Source organism: Acartia tonsa, chromosome 14 (genome assembly GCF_053477335.1).
Source record: "Acartia tonsa isolate MP-2025a chromosome 14, ASM5347733v1, whole genome shotgun sequence".
Taxonomy (NCBI): domain Eukaryota; kingdom Metazoa; phylum Arthropoda; class Copepoda; order Calanoida; family Acartiidae; genus Acartia; species Acartia tonsa.
Genome location: NC_137273.1, coordinates 3,197,590 through 3,218,692, shown reverse-complemented (window position 1 = coordinate 3,218,692; position 21,103 = coordinate 3,197,590). Strand labels below are relative to the sequence as shown.

The 21,103-nt window shown below is 31.8% G+C and overlaps 1 protein-coding gene across 1 annotated transcript; it reads right to left on the bottom strand.

Moving 5' to 3' along the window:
* Window positions 1–20: 20 nt before the first annotated feature.
* Window positions 21–18,132, bottom strand: LOC145305656 (uncharacterized). The gene is made up of 21 exons (XM_080147363.1): window positions 18,072–18,132; window positions 17,561–17,621; window positions 16,741–16,800; window positions 15,614–15,681; window positions 14,709–14,804; window positions 13,925–13,981; window positions 12,394–12,451; window positions 10,920–11,017; window positions 10,409–10,502; window positions 9,796–9,835; window positions 9,544–9,615; window positions 9,322–9,367; window positions 8,917–8,975; window positions 6,890–6,940; window positions 5,713–5,754; window positions 5,287–5,319; window positions 4,534–4,588; window positions 2,335–2,397; window positions 1,561–1,641; window positions 976–1,155; window positions 21–426 (listed from the first exon to the last, which is right to left on the bottom strand). Exons 1-21 carry the CDS (start codon window positions 18,121–18,123, stop codon window positions 338–340), a joined length of 1,455 nt encoding a protein of 484 aa, XP_080003489.1. The 5' UTR covers window positions 18,124–18,132; the 3' UTR covers window positions 21–337.
* Between the last annotated feature and the right edge of the window lie 2,971 nt (window positions 18,133–21,103).

Here is a 21,103-nt window from a genome sequence, read left to right as displayed (position 1 = left end):
CAAAATTTTATCAAGTGTGTTATTTATTTATCTACAACAATTATAGAAAACAAAATTAAACAGGAAAAAAGTATCTAAAGGAAGGGAATATTGGACTTAAATTTTACTGGTGCCCAAAGTTTTAAAATTTATTTAATCGCATTCATTAGCTTACAATTTTTTTAATTGTTGAGTCTTAATTAATCTTAAAGTTTCAAGACATCTAGTTTGTAATACCAGCCCAATTAAGATTTGTTGAAAGCCCTAAAGATTTTACGTCCAGAGTGTAAATTAAAATTTTGGAAACCAGAAAATATTGAAGTTCAATGTCCCCTGGGCGTGGTAAATAACTTGTTGATTAATTAGCGCCACAGTATCTATAACGTCCTCCTATGGGTGTATCACTCAGATAATACACGTAGTACTTTCCACAATTTGTCACTTTCCCTTGAATTTTTATTAAAATGGAATAACTAATATTAGCTGCTGCACTCCTAGCTTCAAGGAATCTGTAATTGAAGGTAGGGTAAGGCAGAAAAATAGTAGGAAAACATTCCAAAACTTAAATCTTGGTTCAAAATAGAAATCTCAATTAGTTCAGTATTAAGTGAGATTTTAATAATAAAATATAAACTTTATCCTTCAATATAATATTTTTCTTATTTTTGTAGTTCTAGTTATTGCTATTATAATTATTTGGTTATCATAAATAATTTGATGATTTGAATTTTTGCCTTGGAATAGGCATCTTTTGGCCGACTCTAATATACCTATGATCTCAGGATAAAATATTAAATCAGAAACCCTACCAACTTAAAAACTAATTTAATCCAGTAATACGAGCGATTGAATTAAACAAATGCCTCATTGTACTAAAATGAGTACACTTTCTCACCAATAATGTGGTCGCGTTGTTCCTACACTGTGTCTAATTGGTTCAATTTAGGAATTGTTCATCTATATTTTGTATATTTATTGTTATTCCATTACTCCTGCCTATTCTCGAATACTCACAATCCCTGCCGTATCCATTCTCTGTGGTCAGATCAAAGCACAGCGTTATGTCCACTGTCTCTCCATGTGCCTCTGGGAGGCTAGAATTGGTCCAGCCTGGAGCATAGGTGCCGCAGGACCCGAATCCAGGTGTTGATGGCGCCAGAATTCTGCCAGCCTGTTCCAATTAAACTTAATTATATATTAATGAGGGGACTTTGGATAAAGATTGATAAACATGTTTACTTATTTGTTAGCTATTACCTTGATTAGTAAGTTAAAACTAAAAGTGTCATCACTTTTCAACCAATTTACAGAAAGGGTAATTTTATGGTCATTAGGGTTGTACATGAATTTTATGTCCATGGTCTTATCCTTTTAGTTACCTGTAATTAACCTCTTATATTTATTTAACACAAAAATTTTATTCTAATAAAGTTTAGTAACTTTTAGGTTACTTATCCTTATAATATATTTTTTTGGGGACAGAGCAATGGACGATATATTGATGTACATCCTTGATTATGTAAATTAATGTTTGTAATATAGTCGCTGAACTCTTTAGAATCAATATAATAAGTTCCTGTTGAAGAAATCTGTACCAGCCAGTTCCTGTCCAGCGGACACTTTGAGTAAAATCGGTTTTTATATTATCCACAAAATCTTCCTACAATATTCATTAATCTTGCCCACAAAACAAGACCGATAAATGGTCATAACATGCAAAGATGGAATAAAAAGTTAACGGAGAAATTTACATTCAAATAATAAAAAAAACAAGGATTACAACATCCATAAAAGCGAAGCACTAAAACGGTAGTACAAACAAACATTAACACTTACAGAGTTCAATAACTGAATAATCAGAATATGAATGTATAACATAATTAGAAACAAAATTTAAGCAAATTTGTAAAAAACTGCGCTAATACAGGATAATGTTTAAGGACATGCTTACATTTTTAAGACTTGAGTATAGAGATGCTTTAATTATAACATTGTACTTTGTTGTCCTAGGAATCAGTATTCCAAAAATCAGATCAATCGAATGATTCTATCATATAAAAATTTGTTGTTAAAAAAGTTAAAAATCAAAATGTTTAAAATTAACGTATGAACATTCTGGTAGCGATTATAGAGTTGCTACGCTTTCTAAATTGTACCTAACTACTACAGGAATAACCATGCAAAGTTTGAAATCGATAGCACAATTCTAACATGCCTAAATTAACGAAAAGAGCTATCCGTTACGGACTGGCAGACGGATGAACGGACGGACGGACTGACCGACCCTAATTATAGAAAAGCTTCGCTTTTAAAAAAGTCAGTGTTGGGTGTGTGAAGATTAAATAATATGTTCCTGTCCATGAGCAGTACTTCTGTCAGTCTCATCTAATATACCATACTTCAAACATTGTTCTTCGCCTGAATGTTTTTAAAACTAGGATCTAGTGCAGTTCACGGTAAAATGTTTCTTGTAATGATCCAAAAACTATGAACTTTAAAGACTGCTAGCTGCAAAACGGATTAATGTAGACGTTAATCAGGCCCACACACCGTGTTAAGTGGCCTAAGAAGCCCTACAAATGATCTGGAATAGCCAAGAATCTATGATGCACAGGGAAAGCTTCACTGAAGTAAAATAAGTCTCTTTCGCGCATTTCTGTACGCTGGGAGATAACTGTACATTATTAAAATGACTATTCCAGATTAATTGTAGGCCTTCTTTTGTGGGTTACAATTTTGTGCGGACATAATCTATACATTCCACTGTTTGGCCGTTAGCAGCCTCTAAAGTTCTTAGATTTTTGGTATTAATAGTTACAAGGAACATTTTACACTGAAGTCCTAAAATCATCTTTGATACAAAGTTAACCAATGTCTGTCTGTGTGTCTGCATGTCAGTCCAAATGTACATCTGTCTGTCAGAAATAAGAGCAAAATTTCATACTTTTAAATGGAATGAAAAATAAAATACACCCCTAGAATTTACGCAAAAAAGTCTAAAAATAAACTAAACTCACCCTAAAACTTAAATTTACAATAAAATAGCCTGTTTATGAAGCTTCCCAAAAATGGAAAACTAAATCATTTTAGGATTTTGTGAGAACTCAACGGAGATTCTCAATATATGTAGCTGGCAGGACAGTCTGACTGATAGTGTAGCTGTGCACCTCTGCATAATGATTTCCTCGTGCATATTATAGTTATGTTTATCATTTGTCTTAGATATTCAATGCATTGCCACACTGTAAAATTTTAGTTTGAAATTCCCAATCTTAACTAAATCATTGCCATTTAGCTTTGAGAGATGCGTAGATTTCATATCTGGCAAATAGAAAATCTAAAGAAATCTAATTTTGAGAAAATTAAGTTTGAAAATTTCAAGTTCCATTTTCATCCACTAGGAGTTCTCGCGCAATCATGACAAAAAAAACAAAGATTTTTATGCTTAAGTTTTGTACAAGTTTACTTTTATAAAATTCTTCATAAAACCACTTCTGAATGGATTTACTCAATGGTCATTTTTAATTTTATCAGTTGCTTTGCTAAGGTCACACAAAATTAGCAATAAATTATATCCAGAGTGGTTTTTTTAAACTTCATAAAACTAAACTTGCAAAGAATTTAAAAATATGGCAATTTGTTTTTCTTATCATGGATAAGTGTAAGCTCCTGAGATGGGTTCTTAAAAGATGCCGCGTTTTTTGACAATTTTTTAGACATTGCTTGATTGAACGAAGACGATACACAGAGTATACAACATAAGAATCCAAAATTTTAAAATTATTATTTTAGCCATTTGTATAATGTCTAATACAACTTAAATCCATTTTCGCTGCATATTTATTAATGCATCTTTTTAGATCTGTATTAGACATTATACAAATGGCCAAAATAATAATTTTAAAATTTTGAATTCTAAAGTTGTATACTCTGTTAAAAACCTTATTCCATCTTGAAGATCAATGCCCCGTACGATTTTAATAGAGTATACAACTTGAGAATTCAAAATTTTAAATTATTATTTTAGCCATTTGTATAATGTCTAACACAGCTCTAAAAAGATGCATAAATAAATATGCAGCAAAAATGGATTTAAGATGTATTAGACAATATACAAATGGCTAAAAAATAATTTTAAAATTTTGAATTTTTATGTTGTATACTCTGTGTTGAAATCCCATCGTCTTCGTTCAATCAATCAATGTCTAAAAAATTGTCGAAAAAACGCGGCATCTTTTAAGAACCCATCTCTGCGGATGAAATTTTAACTTGAAATTATTTTTCTAATATTAGATTTCTTTGGATTTTCTAGTTGCCAGAAATGAAATCTGCGCATCTTGTATAGCTAGATGGCATTGGTCTAGTTAAGATCGGGATTTTCAAACTAAATTTTATTGTAATGGCCTGTGTTACGTTTGTGTTTGCCTTCAATAAACTTGTATAAATGTACCCTGTGTCATTGGGTAGAAGCGAATCTTCTGTATAGAACTAGGTCTTAGCAAATCCGTCTGTCATGTCGGTCGCTCACGCTCCTCCCACTCCACTAACAATAACCTGAAAATTCAAGTACTTCTTCAGGAGTCAAACCAAGTGTTTTTTCTGTCAAAATCTAAAACAAACAAGATTGATTGTTATATGTTCAATAGTATAGCGCAACATTGAAAGTTGAAGCTTGGATGAGAAAAGAACAGTAAACAATTAAACATAACAGACAGACACGAGCATTAAAATAGTAGCTTTGTTAGTAAAACAAGGATGACAGCATCTGTAAGTGGTGAATCATAAAAAAGATATCCTAGAAGAAATACAAAAAGTAGAAGCTTATTAATATAGACATTAAACAGCCTGTTTTATAATTAACTAGCGGATACGCCCCTAGAGGCCTTTAGTGGCACTTGAAATGTTTTTTTTATATTTAAAATATTTGCGTTTGACGTTTATGTTTGCGTTGAACTCTCTTTTTAAAAATGAGAACGTAAAAAAAATTTAGATTTTTTATTATTTCTCTTGGGAGGGTGGTGGTACCCTCCCCCAAAATAGTTAAAAACATTCCCGGTACCTTCTTGAATCTACCCTGTTAAAGAGAACCCGATCGGTTCAGCGGTTAGCGAGATCCTTCGGTACAGACACACAGACAAACAAACAGACAAACATCCTGTTACTTTAGTATAAGGATTGTGCTCCATAATTATGGATATGAAATTTCAGTTTATCCTGAATATGTGTAGAAAAAGTCACTTATTTGATAGACATACAGACGAACATTTTGAATTATAGAGTAGCTTTGCTACCCAAAAATAATTATACCTTCAGTACTTTATCAAAATCGTTTTGCTTTGCCTAAAATATAGAAGAAAAAAAGGTTATTTAAGATATTTTTTGTAATTTCTCTTTTAAAAAAATGAGGTTTAAGCAAATACTTTTAGTTCAATCATTAAAGTTAGGTTTTGGAAGGGTTATGCAACAACAATATAGTGCCCTGCAGGTTTATAGCTCCCATAAGAACTTGGAATTCGGTGGTTGATTTTTCAGTAATAAATTCATAAAGTTATAAAGTATTTTAGTTAATTCCATACAAAGTCAGCATAAAAATAAATGTCAGGAATCATTACATTTCTATAATATGGCAGCAACGACCACTAAAATCTAATGGTAAAAGATCGACATAGACTACTAGTTTCATACCTAATAGTTTATTAATTTCATACATTAATTATAATACTTTATACCTACCTCTAGTTTTCTTTGTAGCTCTTTGATTTCTTCAGATTTACTCTAAAAAAAATTTTTGTATATAGTTAGTATTGTCCTTGGTTTATAACAAGTATGACAACATCCATAAGTAGCAAAGCTCAAAATATATGAATAGATATTGGAGGAAAATTTACTATAGAGCAGTGTCATACAATAAACATTTAACATGATAAAATAGGTAAAACAGAGCTTGATCTTTAAATCATTTTAGTGGTGATTTAGATCGGGGCGCGCCAAAATTTCAGCCAATCACAGCGCTGCATTTTAAAAATGCGCCACTGTGATTGGCTGAAATTTCGCGCGGGGTGGTTTAAATCACCATTGAAATGATTTAAAGATCCAGCTCAGAAAACCTTTAAAATCACGCAACCTTTAAAATCACGAAATTTAAAAATCTAGGAATCAATCTAGCACCGCAATTAGTAGACGAATCTTGATAAAACTTGATGGAAATATGTATAATATGAGCATGTTCAATCCCTGATAATTTCAGCCGTCAATCCGGAATAGGAATCGAGAAAATCAAGAAAACCTAAAAATCTAGGAATCGATCTAGCACCCAATTAATAGACAAATCTTATCAAGACTTCGTTAAAATAAGTAGAATCTAAAATTAATTAATCCCTGAAGTTTTCAGCCCTCCATCTTAAAAAGGAATTGATAAAATCACGAAAACTTGAAAATCCCAAATAACAGACAGATGGACAAAACAATGTATAGATTAGATGGGCATATGTCATAGGAATCTTCACTAAAAATTTAAGTTGTCTATCTTGTATAGGAGCCGAGAAAATCACTTTACCCCCATAGCGTTTCGGACGGACGGACTTACGGACAAAGTGAAATATAGAGTAGCTTCGCTTCTAAAAAATAACAAGCAGTTTCGCCCCTGGAGTCATATAAAGGTAATTTAAATAAAGGGAGAGAAGGTTGACGCTGTATTTTACTTCAAGTTTAGCATAAACCTATAAAAAATGGAGGGGATTAATTCTAGAGATGAGTTTTTCACTGGGGGGTAAAGGTACTTTCGCCTAAAAAAGTTTAAAACATTCTTAGGGCCTACAAGAAGCTTTGCTAAAGGAGACATCATTCAGCAAAATATATTAGAACAGACAGACAAACATCCTTGAATTTAGATAATAATCTTTTAACTTACCTTGCATTCTTGATCGTCTTTTTTCTTAATTTCAGTATTTCCAGCTAAAGTCTTAATTAATAAGAGAGCTTTACAAACTCAAAAATTTCAAGTTGAATTGACCCCCCAAAAAATACCGATTTGTGTATCTTTAACTGTAGCTAAACATTTGGGGTATAGTCCCATTCGTGGCAACGCACCTTCGTATTTTTCACAGTAGCTTTTCTCCTATTTCCAGCCCCTGCGGGGCCCATTGTCTAACCCTGTGGGGCAATCATCTAACCCAATATAATCTAGCCACGAAAGGGACTATTCCCAGGGATAAGGGATGGGAAACGTAAGAAAATATTATTCCAGGCCTATTTTCCAACTAGGCCTAAAAACCAGTTTCGGGATGCTGCAGTAGTTAGTATTGACAACTATCAACTAGAATAATGAAATAACTAAATAAGTCCAAAGAAGATAATAGAATAAATTCAGGTAGCTAGCCTTAAGTAAAAATATATCTTTTTTACCCAATATATAAATGGCGTTTGTTAAAATTATGTTTTGATTTTTTTTCTCCCATAATTTTTTTATCTTTTACTCTAGTAATTTCAATTTTTCAGAAGGCTATCATTGGGTTTGTCTCTGACAGATTTTAGGTTGTGTTATTTTTAATTTTATTTATGAGTAAACATTTTATTTGAAAATATCATTGCTAATTAAAATTGAAAATAAATAAATTATTAAATAAGCAATGGATAACATTCTATCAACTTCTATGGATACTATTATGTAATTATAGATTTGTACTGTGTACAATAAGAGATATAAGTTTTCCGGAATTTTAATGTAGGGAGTAGATTTGAAATCTGCATCAAATTTTAAGGATTTTTTATAAAATTCGTTTTTTGTAAAATTCTTTATCTAAAAGCGGAAAAACATTTTAAGTTAATTAATTTTGACCAATAGGATAGGTGGATTTTAAACTACCTGCGCTCTAATTGGTTGAATGATGTACGACATCCAATCAGAGCGCAGATTTTTTAAATCCACCAATCACGGATGCCAAAATTAATTAACTTAATTTGTATTTCCGCTTTTAGATAAAGAATTATACAAAAAACGAATTTTATAAAAAATCCTTAAAATTTGATGCAGATTACAAATCTACTCCCTACATTACAATTCCGGAAAACTTATATCTCTTAGTGTACAAATTAGCTAAAAGTACAAAAATTAAGGTTAATGTGTTTTATCAATTCCGTATAAAATTTTTAAAATTTGAAATACAACACTTTATTTATAAACTGCCAATTGAATATTCTTAGCTACGCACTTCCTAAAAAATAATCCCTCTATTTTTGTTTTTTATGTATGGTATTTTTTAATGTGAAACTCTAAAGGCGATTTAATAATTAAGCTAATGTGATCAAACACCATTTCTATTATTTTTTTAAGAAGCAGACAGATCATTATTTTCCTAGAATTGTCTGCTTCTAAATTTATTTAGAAGCAGACAAGATAATTTTTTTCATTGCAGCGTTTTATTATATTCTCATCCGTCAATTGGTGATTGGTTGATACAAAACAGGCCGATCCTTATTGGTTTAGAGCGATAGCTACTTGGAAGCGTCCGCCAGTGACGACATTTAATTAGGTAAAATTGGTAGAATTGGTAAAAGTTGCAATATCCCTTTAGAATCTAGGCTGGGACCTAATTAATGGCCAGGTTTCCTATCCCTTATCCCTGACTATTCCCAATATTTGACCAAGACATAGATTCAATATTTTTATTCGAAAATTACTAAAATGAAGCGTGCCGAAAGTGGTGTTTCCACCCTCCCCAGAAAAATTAAGGATGGTGGATACAACCAACTATCTGTCAACCTCTCTCTCTTCACTTGGGGGGGGGGGGGGGGTATCTAACCCCTGACAACAAAATATCACATTTCTTATTATTCCCTCTACAACTCACGCCCCTCTTAATTTTGTTTAACTTAGAACCGGTTCAAATCCAAGGGAAATTAATCATATTTTAATCCATATTAGAATATTATTGTAACCTTCATAATCTGTAGGATGTTTAACTGATGAACCTCAACATTTTCCAAGGAGCCTGTACCTAATTTCGAACCCAGTAATAGTGTCTGACTGATTATGACGTAAGAAAAAAAATTAGCAAATGAGAGGTCATTGTTGACCAATAGTAAAATTTATAGTGGCCTCTCATTGGCTAATTTTTTTTCTTACGTCATAATCAGTCAGACACTATTACTAGGTTCCTAATTTCAATTGTTATTAAAGGACATCACATCAATCTTTTTCTGTCTTTTCATAGTGGATTTCCTAATTTTACTCCACAGTGTTTAATTAAACTTCTAGGTGAAATACCTCCTCCTAGGTATTACCTTTACAAAGATAAGATTTGAAAAAATATTTGATAATGGATAAAAAATTCCTTTTTTTACCTTGTTCTGCCTCCAGAATATCCATAACATACTCAATATATTTCTCCTAATAAAGCTTCAGATTATTAATAGATTAGTAAGGATGTCAGCATCCAGAAACTGAGATGTTTTGCTTATAACATCATACAAAATAGTCCTAGAGCCAACATTTAAAAATTCAACTGAAAGGAATAATTATATCAAACAAAAAAAGTTGTCAAAAAAGTTAAACAAATGTCTTACCAAGATATTTGATCTAACAGGACAGTTATAAGCCAATGATAGCTCAAAAACATCTGCAGCCGATAACTCAGACTAAAACAAAAGATGGTAATTTTAAAAAAGCTTAAATTCAATTTTTAGATGTTAGATATATGATGAAAATAACTCCACTCCTCATTATTTTCAATTTAGCTTAAAAATAAGAGGAGGGATGGGCTTCTGTGCTTTATCGGCCCCTGTGAGAAAGTACCCAAAATAGTTTATTATACTAACTGGATATTTCTTCAAAAGTCCTCTTTCCTCAAATTTGCTCCTAAATAAAATTATTTAAATTTTAGAAAAATATTATTAACAAGTGTTTTATTTTAAATTCAATTTAAATAAGGATGATAACATCCATGGATAATAGAGAAGAAAATTCATCATTTGGAAGGAAATGAAAAGCATAATTGAGAGAAAAACGGACATGATGTTTTGTAGAGTGATCAATGATCATATAATTGATTCTGCACACAAACTTTCTGCCATTTATTTGACGAAGTAATGCATATACTATATTTAATCATACTAGAGGCTTCGTCTCTAGCCTCTAGAGACTTTGCCCCATGAGGTAATTAAAAAAAATGAAAAAAAAATTTTAAATATAAAATATAAATATAAAAATATTTTCGAACTTTTTAAAAAAAATTTAGGGGGATTTTTTTGGGGGTGGAGGGTGGGGGATGTCCAACCCCCCAAGTAAATAGCCTAAAACCACCACAGGACTAGTAGGTAAATATTTCCTGAAGAAGAGAATCCGATCGGTTCAGTGGTTACCTAGATCTTAAGGGACAGACAGACGGACGGACAGACATCATTCTACTTTGTATTATAGAAGATATATTACTTGTATGGTTCTTTAACTTGCAAACAAGTTGTGTTAGGAAGACAGCCGACACCTTCAGGATAGTGCATAACACTAAATACATCATATATTGTCTAAATTTTTAATCAATGTATTATGAATTTCTTGGCTATCTAATTCTAGACAGGGGGGATGGGACATTGGACTCTAAATAATACTGGTCTTTTGTTAGCTTAAAAACTTTGGGAATTAAAAAAAAATAGGGTACAAACCTTCAGTTTACAAACTTTTACTTAAATAATTGTAGGTGTATTTGTATTCATCGTATGTTGAGGGTGTACATAAATTTCTCGTCAATTGTCATATCCCTTAAGATCCCTTGTGGGATCATTCAACTTTTTATCATATTACTTGTACCCAAGGTTTTATAAACACGTTCCCTTATTTTTTGTATTAAAAAATTTGTAACTTTTATTGAAAACATGCAGTGTGCAAACTTTTCAACCAATAACTTTACTCTCTAATTCCTATTTCTGATACATTGAATATTCCTGATACGTTTCGCTGTAAGACTCTCTCACTTCAAAAGCTGGTCTTGACTTTTCAAGAATTGTTCCATTTTCTAGGGTCACATATTTGTCTCTATCAGGCCTAAAATTTAAACTAGTATGACAGCATCTATAAAAGCGGAGATCAACAAATAGACGAATGAATATCAACACAAGTAGATTTACACATGTAATATTTAACATCATTATAAATGAAATAATTTTGTATGTATCCGAAAATTTAAAAACAAAAACAGAAAACTTACATTTTTAGACCTAATTATACAGATACGGTGCTTGTAACATTGTACCTTATCATACTAGGTATCAATATTCCACAAATCAAGTGAATTAAATATTTTTTTACTAAAAAAGCTGAAAATAAATGTGTTTAAAATTGAGACTTTTTGGTATAATAAAAGGTTTTAAAAAAATTGCTTCACTTTTTTCAATATAAACCATTTAATTTAGGTCAAAAACTAATAAAAAAAACAAGTCAATTCATGCTTAAGCAATGACAATGAGCAAACAATATTGAATTTCGAACCTACTCACCCATCCAGAGTACTACAGTTTGATATCTAGCCTTTGTGGACAATTTTTCTCTACATGGAGATTTAAAAAGAATAAACCGTCTTAATTACTTAAAATCCAATAGATAGAGTTGTTGATGTACCTTTCTATAGACACCTTAACCACAATTCTAGCCAATTTGGCAGCAAAAAGAAAGGCCTGTCAAACTTCGGGAACAAGACAGAACTGTCATGTCTCAGGGTTTGATGGGGTCTGTCTTTTTTTATGCCAAATTGAGTTAGAAGCATGGTTATTGTGTCCAAAAAATAAGATAACCCATAAGAAGCTTCACTGTAAAGGAGGACCATATCGGTTCAGCGGTTAGCGAGATCCTTTGCAACAGACAAAAAAGGCTATCAAGGATATACACTCTCCATGTAGAGAAAAATTCTCCAGAAAGGCTATTCTTGAAATTTATGGTTTTTAATGTTATTTTCTTATTGTCACTGTTTGAGTATGAATTGGGTTAATTTTTGACATAACTGTAGGAATAATATTGAAAAAAAAGTGTAGCGATTATTTGTTTGTTTTAAAACACCCTTTCTCACAGAGTTGCTACACTTATTAAAAAGTACTTACAGGATTTATCATACAGGATTTAGCAATCACGTAAAATATAGATAATCATAATCAATAATTTATCATACTGAGACAAACAATGTGATTTAAGCTATAGATTACAAATTGTTGGATTCACAGCACCTGAGATCCCTTGATTCAGGGAAAAGGGAATTATAGTCTGAAAAACAGCTCTAAAGGAAAATTTCCCCACAACCCCCTTTCCCTTTTTTCCCACCCCTCTTCAGTTACATGACAAAAACAAAACATACCACCACATACCTTATAGGGTTTCGTGATTTTTTTGTATAATTGTTGGTTAGAACAGCTACCCCTGCCCTTGGTTACCTGTTGTGTTCATGAACAGCTCCAAGAACATGGACCAGCTCGTGCAAAACTGTTCCACCTCAATATTTAAACTGTTTTTAACCTATTTTTAAAACGTATATAAAAAATATACTATGACACCAGTAGAATGAGACAGCAGAGCCTAAATTTGAATTAAGTCCCCAATAAACTTTTTTGAGGGGATTTAAATATTAATTTTTACTGTTGCCGTGATCATTTTGACCGAAGCAAAAGGTCTTTTTTTTATTTGGGTAAAATTCGTAGCTTTTAGAGTGTTTTGCTTCTTAAATATTGTATTCTGGTATAGAGTAAAATTAGGCCTTATGATTTTACTATAAAAATTCACTAAAAAGTTAATTCTTTATAATATATCAACGAATTATCATTAACATGTTTGTGTTCTCTTTGTGTATCTTTTATGTGTATGGTTTTCATTCTTTTCATTTTAATTAAATAAAAAATATTTAACTACATTGGAAATACGTCACTTTGTGAAAACACTCTTTTTTTGAATTGTAAAGAATTATATAAAACAAGACTTCTTATTGGTTAGATTTCAGAATTATTTGTTTTATTGTAAATGTTAGATTTTTCAATGAAATTAATTTTTTTGGAAAAAAAATTATTTCCAATGAACAGAGTAATGTTTTTTCATTGTATCAATATAAAGTGAATTATATAAAAATGTTCTGTAAGCCACAATATTACCCGAAGAAAAAAAAGAGCTTTTGCTTTGGTCAAAATGATTACAGCAACACTAAAAATTAATTTTTAAATCCCCCAAAAAAAGTTTATTGGGGACTTAATTTAAATTTGGGCTCTGCAGTCTGATTCTATAGGTGTCCTAGTATATTTTTGACCCCCCATTCAAAAATAGGATAAAAACAGTTTAATAAATTTTCTCGTATTCATTCGAATCCGGTGGATAGGAACCGGTTCTCATCCATACGAAAAAACTATGTCTAGCATCGTATTATATCCAGCATTCTACGAATATAGAAATGTACAATCATAAGATTAAAACTAGTTTTTTTAGCCGGTGACTTCGTCACCTCGGGGCTAAAAAACATAGTTTTAATCTCATAATTGTACATTCTATATCCGCGGAAAGCTGTATATAATACGATGCGAGAAATAACTATTATACTTGTTTTTATGGCATCTCTACTTAAGTAGCTTGCTTACTCTATAATTTTCTTTGTCTGACCGCTGGTCCTTAATATAATCTTATATCCTATATTCTATATGACTTAACATCAAAAGTCTTTTGGTTTCATCAAAATATATAGTTGATATATTTTCATTTTAGGGTCGGTCTGTCCTTACGCCCAAAAAGGCATGTCTGAAACGCCACCAATTTATTTTCAATTGCATGGTGATTCCCGCGAAAGTTTGGTATCATTTAGAAGTGTTTCTTCTGACTTTTTATGAAAAATGTTAAATATCAAATGCGTTGTTCGTTTGGCTGTCTGTTTTATTTTATGAGCATTGCTTAAATGGGTTTTGTTCTAATTGTTTTACATAAATTTACCGTTATCATCAAAGCACGGAGAACTAAGTGACACTTGTGGCTCTGCTTTCACAAGTCCTAAACAAAAACTGTGTATTGCCCTTCCTGTTTAAAAAAATAAATTACATTTGGGGGGGTGATAACTTCAACCCCAAACTTCAAGGGCCCTCAAAGGGCTCTAGGGGGGGGGGGGGGTTAGCCGCTAGTCGGGATAAGATATTAGACTATAAATTGATGTACATCTTTAAAACATAATAAACAAATTACTCCGTTTGATAAAATGATGTAATGTTTAGTATTCGTAAAACACAAACGAACAAGAAACCCTAGACGCATTGAAAACATAAAAATTACATACTAAAACATAATATTTGAATTTGACTAGGAACTACAACAATACTTCATTTATAATTTTCACAAGACCTTGTGGGGGGGGGGGAAGATTTGTGGAAGACTCATTTCCATCAAACTTGGAACATATCATTACAAGTTGCATCTTTGTTAACAATAGAGGTAGTAGTAAATATATGCTTGATTTCATTTGTTATCAAATAGTGAACAGGAATGACTACATCAATAAGTAGAGAAGCTTAGAAATATTAAACAATTTACTACTAGATGGTCAAGAGCAGTCAAACAAAGTGAGTTTTCATTAAAAGAAATTTTGGGTGCTGTCGGACAAGAAAACTTATTTTCAATTTATTCCCAAAAAGGGGGGGGGGGAAGGGGTATAAGTGCCCACCGTGATATTTTGTTTGAAAGCGCCAAAAACACAATACATTTAAAAACCTTTACTCTAACTAACCTATACTTGCTTTACAATCATTTTCAGATTTAATAAATCTGACACAATGTTCAATACAATCAACTTCGTCGGGGACTTCTATAAATTCAATGCATCCTAAATATAATAAAGTATATGAAAGTGACAGAATGTCTGTAAGTTTGCTGTCTATTTGTACTAAAGGATCTTGCTAACCGCTGAACTGATAGGTTAGATTGTTTTAGGCTATTTTATTTTAAATTTATGTCCTCTGAGGTTTTGGACTTATTTTCTACCTCCTTTCTCCAAAATAGAGCCCCTAGAAAACAACTGATATAATAAAATCAGTTTTTGTCCGTTTCAAAATATCTTCTTCCTAGCTCTCAAAAAACCTTTAAAAGTTGGCCAATTCTCAAAAAAATGATGGTATTTTAGTCATTTCTAAGGCTAGGAACGAGATATTTTGAAATGGACAAAAGTTACTGATTCTACTCCCAAGGCCTTTTCAGGGAACACAATAGTTCTGATTCAATACAATTTTGACTCCCATTCAATAGCTAAGATAAAAATGTACAAAATCGACGGACCCTACTGTTTAAGGACATACTTTTTTAGAATTTGATTATAGAGATGCTTCGCTTATGATATTGTAACTTGTGGTTATAGGAATCAGTATTTAAAAAATCAGATAATATGCAAAAATGTAAAAAAATCAGCATCCTTTAAATGGACGTCAGGACTTTCTGTTTACGTTTATAGAGTTGCTATGCTTTCTAAATCGTACCTAACTGTAATAGGAATCATCATGCAAAGTTTGTAATCGATTCTAATTCGAGGACAATTCTAACATGCTTAAATTAACTAACTGTTACACAAAAATGTCCTGGACGTACAGAATGATGGTCGAACTGACCCTTATTATAGAAAAGCTTTGCGTTGAAAATTACCTGTGGATAATTGACTCTCAATTAATCTCATCATTCCACGAACAATTCTCTTTTCCGTTTCATTAAAGCTAATATAAAGAAAAGTAGAAAAGTATAGTCCTTTCCACGACATCCCTCCATAAAGAGCGATTCTTCGTATTTTTAAAATGGCTTTTTATAGGTTATTTTAGGTTAGGTTAGATTATATTGTGTTAGGTGATTGCCCAACAGGGTTAGGTAATTGGCCCCGCAGGGTTAGAGCCCCCCGCAGGGGCTAGAAATAGGAGAAAAGCTACTGTGAAAAATACGAAGAATCGCTCCTTATGGAGGGATGTCGTGGAAAGGACTATACCCGAAAAGAAGAGTTTACAGACTTAAAAATTTTTTATGATAAACTCTTTTTGATGCATGTGTGTAGCCATAGTTTCTTAGGGACCTAGTAATAGTGTCTAAATTTTTATCTTTGTGACGTAACAAAAATCGAAGGATGGGAGGGGAGATGGGAAAGGAAACCCCTAAAAAAGAGTTGGACTTTTGTTATGTCACAAAGATAAAAAGTTAGACACTATTACTAGGTTCTTTCTTAGTGGTTGGACATAAGTAATCAAACATTCCATCAATCTATAAGTACGTACGTAACGGTTGCTATTTTCATTTAATTAATACATGTTAGAATTGTCTTATTGATTTCAAACTTTACATTTTGAGTACTATAACAGTTAGGTACAATTTAGAAAGCTTAGCAACTCTATGATTGTTACCAGAAAGTCCGTACGTTCATTTAAAACTTGTTGATTTTTAACCTTTTGTATTTGATATTGTTATCAATTTTGTCAGATTTTTCAATACTGATTCCTACATTTCCAATAAGGTACAATGTTATAAGTATTTAAGTCCTAAAAATGTCATTAAACAGTATTCTATTTTTATTGTTAATGCAGTTTTGCAACATATTTACTTAAAATTTTATTTAGAATTATACATTTCAATTCTACTTATTCAGATCTGATACTCTACAAGTGTTAACGCTTGTTTGTCCTACCGTTTCAAAGCTTCGCTTTTATGGATTTTGTCATCCTTGTTAAATTTCTTTTTTATCTTTATTCTTCTGATTGTACAATATTTGTAAGTGCGAAAGGAAAGTTTACCTTGGATTATTGATAAATTTATAGTTTATTTTTCTTTCTGACCACAGTGAATCAGCATTACTTAAAATAAGAACAATTAAAAAGGTGCTCTACCTTAAAGGTCCACCCACCACCCATTTCCTTTATCTTCGAAATAAATCCTTATACTAAAGTAACAGGATGTTTGTCTGTCTGTCTGTGTGTCTGTACCGAAGGATCTCGCTAACCGCTGAACCGATCGGGTTCTCCTTAACAGAGTAGCTTCTCATAAGTCCCGGGAAGGTTTATAACTATTTTGGGGGAGGGTACCACCACCTCCCCAAGAGAAATGACAAAAAAATCAAAAAAATTTAAGATTTAGGGGAGACTTCAACGTCAAATAAGGTGGTATCGTACATAAAAAATTAACTTTAACAAACAACAACATTTAAAGTGCCACTAGAGGCCTCTAGGGGCGTAGCCGCTAGTAGTAAATAAGTCAAAACACTAGTACGCGAAAAACTTTATTTTATTTTTTGTATTCTTCTAAAGGATTACAATAACTGTTTTATAATGACATGTATTCAACTTTAAGAATACAGGTTTTCGAACCAATAGGGAAAAAAAGTACCTTACTTTTCTAGTTATAATACGATGATAAATTGATGTAAATTCCCAATGATAACACACAAAACTAACCCCTTTATAAATCAAATTATTGGTTGAAAAAAGTGCGGACTATAATAGCTGGGATTCAACTTTTAATAAAAGTACCAAAAGTTTTTGAGCCAACAAATTAGAAATGTGGTTATAAAACTTTGAGTATCCGTGTAATTTACAACCCCATCCTCCCTGTCCTTACCTGACAAAGCTAGAGGCAATGTCGTAATCCAAATCTTCCAAGGACACACTCACTTGAGACCCTTTACATTTTTTTGGTGTAACTCTAAAATATCGGTTGAAACGGCGCGGCTTACACAACAAAAGTTTTAATGACTTTTTTTATATTTGAATAGTACAATGTTTAAATTGTCAAATAAATTTATTCGAATTTTAAGTAGAGAAGCTACTCTATAATTCACTTTGTCTGTCCGTCCATCCGCTATTGGATAAATGAGATTTTCTCGGCTGCTATTTCAGATAAACAACTAAATAATTAATTGAAGATTCCTATGACCTGTGTGCATCTAGTCCTTAAAAGACAAAAATACTGATTTTTTAAGAAGGTTTCGTGATGTTCTTTGATTTTTTTGTTGCAAATTTTTAAAAATTTAATGACAATCAACTTACTTTGTTCGTTTTTCCATCAAAGGTTTTTTATGCTTAGCTACATATCCTTAGTTTAATACCATACGATAAATAAATATTATAACCTGTTTGTTGAAGAAATATTATGCTGAGAATTATTTCCCAATTTATTGCCATTTTTATAATACCTCTAAAACATAGCAGAAATATATGTGAGATAAAGGATAACAAACATCCATAAAAACGGAGCTCAGAGATAAGACAAACGAACAATGACACTTGTAGAGTGTCAGAACTGAACAGGCAGAATATTGATTTATAAGTCTGAAAATTGTAAGTCAACTTATTGCAAAACTGCTTATATACATTATACTGTTTGAGAATATACTTACATTTTTAGGACTTTATTATAGAGATGCTTCGCTTATAACATATTCCGAATAGCAGATTAATAGGATATTTTAAACTTACTAAATTTGTTGTCAAAAAAGTAAAAAAAATAGAGTGATTTAACATGATTTCTGGTAACAATTATAGAGATGCTTCACTTTCTAAGCCGGACCTAATAGTTTGAAATCGATATGACGATTCAAAACTGTTTAAATTAACAAAAACGAAAAATTACGGACGAAAGGTTGTTAGGAAAGTTAAAAAATCAGTTTGTTTTAAATAGAAGTCCATAAGAGGACCTACGGACTTTCTGGTAACGACCATAGAAATGCTTCGCTTTTCAAAACGTAAAGGCCTGGGTTGGCGTACTTAAATTTATTATTTAGATTTTGGGGGTTGACCCCTTCCATTCCCCCAAGAAAAATCCTTCTATGAATTGATTTTTGAGGGAGGGCATTTTATGTATCAGCTGAAAAAAATTATATCGCACGGATGCAAAGCTTTTTATCATTATTTAAATAAGATTAATTAATTTTCTAGTCCCAAGTGAATGAACTTAACATAGATATAACGTGGTCTAGTAGAAAGCTTAAACTGTGCTATAGATCCAGTTTTTTTTAAACCAACTTTTTGTTTCTCCGCGCTTTCACAGCTAGTGTAGACAGTTCTACTACAAAACGGCATATTGAGTTTGGCTTCGAAACCAATGTCCGCTTGATTTATACTGGTTCTGAGCATTACTGAAAAATCATGCATTTTATTGTTTTTTAGACAGTATTCAAAAAAAAAATTAAACAAGAATCAAAAAATCAATTAGGGCTAGGCAATAAACTGAAATTAATCTTGTAATTTTTCATTTTACTATCCGTCCGCTGAAAGCTGTATATAACACAATGCAATAATTTATTTTTCTTCTTTCTAACTTCTAGGGGTTGGGAGAGGGCACTTAAACATCCTGGGACCTGTGTAAATAAATTAGAAAACCCAATAGGTTCAGTGGTTATTAAAATCCTAACAAATCCTACAAACAAGTAAACTTTACTACTAGAGGGCAGTAATTTCTTTCTAGGGCCGATTTCTGATGAATAGTAGTTATAAACCTTCCCAGGTCCTATGAGAAGCTACGCTGTAAAGAAGAAACATATTGGTTCAGCGGTTAGTAAGACATTTATTGTAGATATAATTGAAAATTATTATCCGTTGCATTATATTATGAACAGTTTCGGCTGGTTATCAATGAACTATTTGCTACTAAAAATATAACCATTTTTTTGTTGCCCCAATACAATTTCATAAGAGCAAAATTATAACCTTTTATTCATCTGCTTACATACACACACAGACACAAGCACAGCAGACATGTTTAAAAAAAAAATATTTTTAGATTTTTGTTAGCTAGTGGTTTGATAGATACCCCCCCTCCCAAAAAAAAATTAACTATAGAGCATTGTTATAAAAAAAAATTAAATTTGATTAATACGAAAGCTTTAAAATTAAGAAAACTTGAAAAGCTAGAAAAAAATCTAGCACCACAAGTAATAGACAAATCAAAATGAAAATTTGTAGAATGTAAACTTATTTAATTCCTGAAAATTTTAGCCGTTCATCTTGAATTGGAATCGAGATAATCACGAAAACCCCAAAAATTTAGGACTTGATCTGGCACACAAACCAATAAGTAAATCTCAATGAAACTTGGTGGAAATGTGTAGAATGTAATAGTTATTTCTCGTATCGTATTATAAAAACGGCTTTCCGCGGATATAGAATGTACAATTATAAGATTAAAACTAGTTTTTTTAGCCCTTAGGTGCCGGAGGCACCGGCTAAAAAAACTGGTTTTAATCTTATGGTTGTACATTTCTATATTCGTAGAAAACTGGATATAATACGATGCTAGACATAGTTTTTTCGTATGAATTCGGATTCGAATGAATACGAGAAACTTAATTAATCCCTGCGCCAAGAAAAATGTATGAGTCCAGTGGCGTGCACAGGGTTTTTGCCAAGGGTTTTGCACGTAGTTAACCCCAAAATATTAATACCAACGTCAAATGTTTTTTTAACTATGCACAAATTTTACCATACTGCACTGTCTTAAATTTACGGGGAATGTGACTTTTTGTTTTAACCCTGTTGGCTATTTTGGTGGGATATATACCGCTCTTCGAGGGGTTTAGGAGGGGGACCCCATAAAGGGGGGAGGGGGTTCAATACCTTTAATTTTTAGAATTGGAGTGGACACAAAAATAAATAGTTTTTTTTTTAATAGTTTGATTTTTATATGGTTTGATTTATTTTTATTTTTTTGCGTTTTAGCAGTGATGAAGTAGATATGATTTTGTTTTTGTTGCTATGCTTTCAAATTCGTACCTAACTACTACAGGAATCACCAGACAGAGTTTGAAATCGAAGAAAGGACAATTCTAAATTATCGATGATAGCTATTAGCTATCCGTTTGGGACGGACGGAGTATATTCAAAGGGAATATCAAAATCTAACCAAAATCACTCTTGATTAAAATTAAATTTACTATTTTTGCAGTTTTAAATGTGATTAATTGTCTAGCTTATAGATAGATAGTTGGTTTGCTTTTTTTTAAGGTGAACTGAAATTAGTTTCCGAATGTGAACACATTTTCCTAAGTGTTTCCCAATCCTATCTCAATATTTGCTACTAGCTAAAAAACCTTCAAACTTCCAAAAAAAAAATCAAAATTTGTAAAATTAAAACTTTGAATGTATAATGTATAAATCGTTAATACAT

What these genes read in the sequence shown, in the direction of transcription:
- LOC145305656 (XM_080147363.1), bottom strand. Translation starts at nt 18,123, where the DNA reads ATGGCAATAAATTGGGAAATAATTCTCAGCATAATATTTCTTCAACAA. An exon ending in AAGACGATCAAGAATGCAAG is followed by an intron (nt 5,755 to 6,889) that starts GTAAGTTAAAAG and finishes AATTTTTTTTAG; the next exon opens with AGTAAATCTGAAGAAATCAA. An exon ending in ATTTTGATAAAGTACTGAAG is followed by an intron (nt 4,589 to 5,286) that starts GTATAATTATTT and finishes TGTTTGTTTTAG; the next exon opens with ATTTTGACAGAAAAAACACT.